Genomic DNA, 5991 nt, shown 5'->3' on the forward strand with positions numbered 1-5991 from the left:
CCCCCCCCATCCTTTACGTAAGGAACAGCCCCCCGTCAACAATCTGCGTCTGGCCCGTGATGTAGTTCGAATCCTTGCCGGCCAAGAAGCTGACCAACCCCGTCACGTCGTCCGCCACACCGGTCCTGCCCAGGGCAATATTACCCTCGGCGACCTTCCGCATCATCTCGCCGGCCTTCAGCTCGCCACCGGCCACCTTGGCCAGCTCCCGATCGATCAAGCCCCACATGTCGGTCCCGATGATGCCGGGACCGTAGGCGTTGGCGGTGATGTGGTGCGGGCCCATCTCGAGCGCGTAGGCCTGCACGAGGCCCCTGACGGCGAACTTGGTGGCGCCGTAGGGGCCCATGAGCGCCATGGACCGGAAGCCCGCGACCGACGAGGCCGCGAGCAGCTTCCCCGGCCTGTCGGGCGTGCACTCGCCCTGCGCGATGAGCTGCCGCGCCGCCGCCGCGAAGCAGTTGTGCACGCCGCCGACGTTGACGCGGAAGATCTGCTCAAACTCGCCCGCCTCGCACTCGAGGAGCGCCTTGACGCGCGCCATGCCCGCGTTGGCCACCATGGTGTCGAGCGGCCCCAGCCGCCGCACGCTGGTCGCCACCACGTCCTGCACCTGCGCCGCGTCCGACACGTCGCCGACCGCCACGCACGCTCGCCGCCCCTCCAGCTTGCTTATCTCGCTTGCGACCGACTCGGCCTCGGCCTGCAGCACCGGCAGGTCGTTGACGCAGATGTCGTAGCCGTCGCGGGCCAGGCGCAGGGCGATGGCTTTGCCGCTGAGTTTGTTTGGGGAGAGTCGGTTTCAGTTGGGGGCTATTATGTGCGGGGATGTCGTGGGCGGATGGAATTGGAGACGACAAAAAAAAAAAAAAAAAAAAAAGAGTGAAAATAAAATTTTCCGACTTACATTCCCCGAGCCGCACCCGTCACGATGGCAGTCCGCGGCCGAGCTGAAGCTGCCGTCGCCAAGTGGCGGCGGGAGCATGAGATAACCGAGGGTGCGAGACGGCGAGAGGCTGCGACAAACATTGTTAAAGAAAAACAAAGACCGGCTTTGAGATTGAGAAAAGTATGTCAAATTTAAAATTTCTATTCTTATACGAGTTTATACAAATCTTTTGAAGGGCGAGGTCGGGATGAGCAGGACTTTTAGTCGAATGCTGCTGCTAGCCATTTCCCCCCCAGTCTAGATTAGCAGTTGTTGCAGTAAATAAATCTTGGCATCACATGACCAGATGAACTTAATCAGCGCTGTGCACACCATAAAAGCGCTGCCACGCTCGTTAGCCTAAATAGCGCACCCTACCTGAATACATGGCTCTCCTACCACTTATGCAAGCTGCACGTATACGTTCGTGTGCGTCAATTATAAACCCGGTACAGCTATAAACTATAAAAATTTCTATTTTACGCAAATTGCAATTATATATTAACACGAATAACGTCTAATTTATTTATCTTTCTCTTTCTCCTTACCGCACACCATATTTACGACCGAAAAGCTCCAAAAATCGCCAATAGCGCTTAATTCACGCGCCCAATGGCCTAAATGGTTTAAAATTTACCGCCAAAATGTAAAAATATTACGCATTTGGAAATTGGTTAATCCAAACCAATAAACCGACGAAAAACTCCCAATATTTGAAAAATTTACCGAAAACGTTATAAAATCGTTTAAACGCTCCCGATTCGACGATTACCATACAAACCTACGAATTTGGGATTTAAACCCGTTTAAAATTAAACGCAAAATAAACCAAATCGCCAAATCGTTTGCAAATACAAATAAACCTGTTTTTAAAAACCTAAAAAAACCTATTATATTTAGCAATTTTACGCCCTCCGAAATAAAACGCGCGGTAAATAAAATACGCGAAACGCAGGAATTATAAAAAAATTATACAAACGAATAATTCCGAAAAATTAATATTTTCCTGCAATAGGTTATAAAAAATATAAACCTAATATATTTTAATACGGCGTTTTTTACCGTTTAACGCAACGGTTGGAATACGTTTAAAAGGATAATTAAAACGTTTTAGGAAAAATTCGCACTTTTTTCAACGTACGTTAAAAAACAGGCAATTAAAAACTACAGGTTAGCCCTGGTTTTAACGCGTATAACAAATAATAAAACGAATTGGTTTAAAATCTACGATTTAACCTACGAAAAAGTCCGGAACTACAAAATAACCGATTTTAAAAAGGATTTAACGATTAAAAACTTTATAAAAACAGGAAAACGTTTCCAACCCTTTTGGGTTATAAACGTTCGGAACGAGTTAAACAAACCGGATTATACGATTATTTTTAAATATATTTTTAAATGGTTTAGGAGCGCTTTTTACGACGATATTACCGATTTTTTAATAGGGGGTGGGCGCAATTTCGTTAAATTTTATGCGATATTTGGCGGATCCGCTAAAAAGTAAAACAGAAATTTAAACCACGTTTTTAATAGGGGTAAAAACAGGGGAAATATACGGAACAAATATCCCTATAGTTACAATTATTTTTAATTATTAAATTTATGCGAAAAATTGGTATACGCGGTAATAGGAAGAAACCCCAAAATCCGTATACGTGGCCCCTATTTAACCGAAAATCGCAAAAAAATTTGCGCCGAATTTAAAAAAAACCGTTAATCCTTTATCCGCGAATTACTAATTTAAAAAGGTATAATTACCGAATTAGGATTTACCACGAGCGGAAGGACGAAAAAAACACCGCAATTTAAAAAATAAAGGGGGCCGCCCATTATTTCGGCGGCCTGCCTAACCATTTTTACCGAACCCGACGACCTTATATGCTTTTAAATACGTTACGATAAAAAAACTAACGCGTTTACGTTTATAAATATTTCCCACAATTTATATTACAATAATATTTTGTTCGATAATTGCTATTTTATATATTTGGTAAACGTTAAAAAACGCCTGGACCCGGGTTTTATCCGTAAATTTACAAATACGGATCCGCAATTCGTTATATGCGGTATTTAATAATTTAAAATTACCGCGTTTAGTACGCGCACCATATAAAACGTGCTAAACGGAAAACGGACGTTAAAATTCGTTAACGTAACGTATATACCCAATTTTCACGTTAATATCGTGTCAAAAACGCGTTTAAAAGATAAAAACGTGTGGTACAACGGTTAAAATTGCACTCTGCGCCTGGGGAATATAAAAAATAATTTAATATTATACGGTTTGCAACGACGTAATAACGTAATTTTTCTACAATATAAACCTGTTTATTATTTACGCGTTACCCCTACCGTACAAATATTTTTTGCAGGTATTATTTCCTTAACGGTTATAAACGGTTGGATAAAATTTATTAGGATTCCACGAGGGAATTTTACGGGAATATACGACGAAAAAAAAAATAATTCGTTAATCTGGTATTGGAAAACCGGCCACCTGGGTCCGGAAGCGCTTAAAACGTTGGTCCACCGGGTTAAAAATGTAAAAATTAAAGGACCAAAAATATTGGAGTGCGAGGCGTGCGTTTAAACACATAATAAAACAATAGTATCGAAACGCCCAAAAGGCGAACCATATAAACTTTACCATACAATATACCTAAATTTTTTCCATTTTAAAAAATTAGGTACTAGTATGCGGTATTTGCTATTATTAAAAAACGAATATTCGGGGCGTTTAACGATTATTCCGTTTACCGGAAAAGCGAAAGCAAAATTCGTGTTAACAATATTCGGTTTCGAACAGTGGATAACGCGCCAATACGGCCTACAAATTGCGAAATTTTTCTATAATAACGAATTTATTTTAATAACGTATACGGGATATACTTTTTACCAAAAACATTGCAAAAAGTTTGGGATCGAAATAAAAACGCCTTTTTTTAATATATATAAACCGAACGGCCAAATAAAACGTTCGGGATAGGAGGTAATTATACGCGCGTTTAAAATGCGTTTAGCAACCAATTTACTTACCTTTATTTGGCCAAAAATAATTATAACCGCAAATTATCTTATTAATATAAATTTATTAATAAACCGGAAGGGTTTTAACCCAAACGAAATCCTATTGGTATAGTTTAAGGGGTTTTTTAAATGGTATACATTTGTATTGCTTATTATATTAAACAAAAACCTGCGCCTAAATTGGTTTGGTACGTACGTATACGGGTGTAAAATTTACGTATTAAACCCGGTAAAAACGAAATTAAAAAACAGGGTAATATTTAAAACGAGCTTTAAAACGCACGTAAAATACCTGGTTGGATATAAATCCTTTAAAATATACCATATTTGGGTACCCTTTTTCGACAAGGTTATTATTTTACGCAACGTCCGATTCGACGAAATACGTTTTTACCAGGGACCAAAAAAAAAAAAAATAAAAACCGGTAAATTTAATAACGAATACGAGTTTTTAATAAACCGGATTTACGAACTAATATTGGAATTTTTAAAAGACGGAATAATCGAACGTTTGAATTTATTACGGAATAAACCATTATTCGCACCTAATTTAGGCGTTCCTATTTTTAATTAGGGGTTAAATAACGTATTAATACTATAAAAACGGAGCGCGGAAACACCTACGGAGCACCGCAATATGCATTTCCGCGAACAAATCGCAAAAAACGACATTTTTAAAAATTTGGGCGGACCGATCCCAGGTAAAACGGTTAACCAACCGGAACCGCTTGGAATATAAATAATTAATAAACCAGTAAAATATACGTTGGTAGTACCAACGTATTTAAAAATTTTAAAAAATAGTGCAATAACGTTTAAAACGGGAAAAAATTACGTATTCGGTATACGCACACCAAATAATAACGGATTTCCACCACGTGCGCCCACGGACCCTGTAAAGGAACCGGGTGCGCCGAAACTAATAAAAAACACCCGAACGGTAAAACCAGTTATTATTAATAACGAATCGGCGCGGGAATACCTTACGCCTAACCGTTTTTTCGTCGGGGGTAATACACCGGAACCGCAGTCCGAACCACCGAACCCGACGAATATTACCGTTATATCCGCACGACCCCCAAATATTACGCCCGCGCCGGCACCCCAAACCAGCGTTTAAACGCGTATAATAAAATTTAAACGTTTTTCGAAAACGCCCCGACCTATTATAAAAATTTTGGAAACAAATACGAAGGGATAACGCCAACGCGGTAAAGGAAGCATAACCCGTGGAGGGCGCGGGGGTAATAATAATAATACGAGTTTTGCAAACGCGATTATCCCAAAGGGAAAAAACGTGGTATACGGAAATAATAATATTTATTTAAAACAAATATATACCGAAAACCGGATATTTGTTCCAAATTTTTAATTATAATTAGCGTTTTTATCAACGTTTTTACTTAATTAATAAAACACGTTAAAAGGCGGTAATTATAATTATAAAATATTACACGAAATTATCGCGGCGGTAATATAATAGAAAAAACCGGATAAAAAAATTAAACCGCATAAAAACGACCTTATATTTGCGCCTAAAACCTGGAAAAAGCTTATGGCGCACCCGGATAAAAAGCAGTTTTTCAAAGCAACGAAAACGAAATGGATAAATTTCGAAAAAAAAAAAATATAGGAAATAACCCCTCGGTCGAACTGCACCACAAAACCCGTACCGCTTATATGGGTATTTACGTATAAATTCGACAAAAACGGTTACCTCGAGCGTTATAAGGCACGGTTCGTAGTAAGGGGTAATTAATAAACGCCTAATACGTTTAAAAACACCTACGCGGCGATATTGGCCGCACGCAATTTTAAATTAATATTAGCCCTAATGGCGTATTTCGACCTCGAAGCGATCCAAATCGATATAAGCAACGCTTTCCTTAACGCAACGTTTAATATAAATAAACCAATATTTTGCACCGCACCAAAAGGGTTTGGGAAAAAAAATACTGTGCTTAAATTACGAAAAACGCTTTATAATATAAAGGAATTACCCAAATTTTGGTACGAAAAACTCCTAAAAACGCTAT

At 39.8% G+C, this 5991-nt stretch overlaps 1 protein-coding gene across 1 annotated transcript; it reads right to left on the reverse strand.

Annotated features, from left to right (window-relative positions):
- Positions 1-13: 13 nt before the first annotated feature.
- Positions 14-1029, reverse strand: PpBr36_02480 (uncharacterized protein; the record flags this gene model as incomplete). The annotated part of the gene is made up of 2 exons (XM_029889661.1): positions 14-776; positions 908-1029. The coding sequence occupies 2 exons, from the start codon at positions 1027-1029 to the stop codon at positions 14-16; spliced, it is 885 nt and encodes a 294-aa protein (XP_029753354.1).
- Between the last annotated feature and the right edge of the window lie 4962 nt (positions 1030-5991).

The sequence above is a fragment of the Pyricularia pennisetigena genome, chromosome 3 (assembly GCF_004337985.1).
Source record: "Pyricularia pennisetigena strain Br36 chromosome 3, whole genome shotgun sequence".
Lineage (NCBI taxonomy): Eukaryota > Fungi > Ascomycota > Sordariomycetes > Magnaporthales > Pyriculariaceae > Pyricularia > Pyricularia pennisetigena.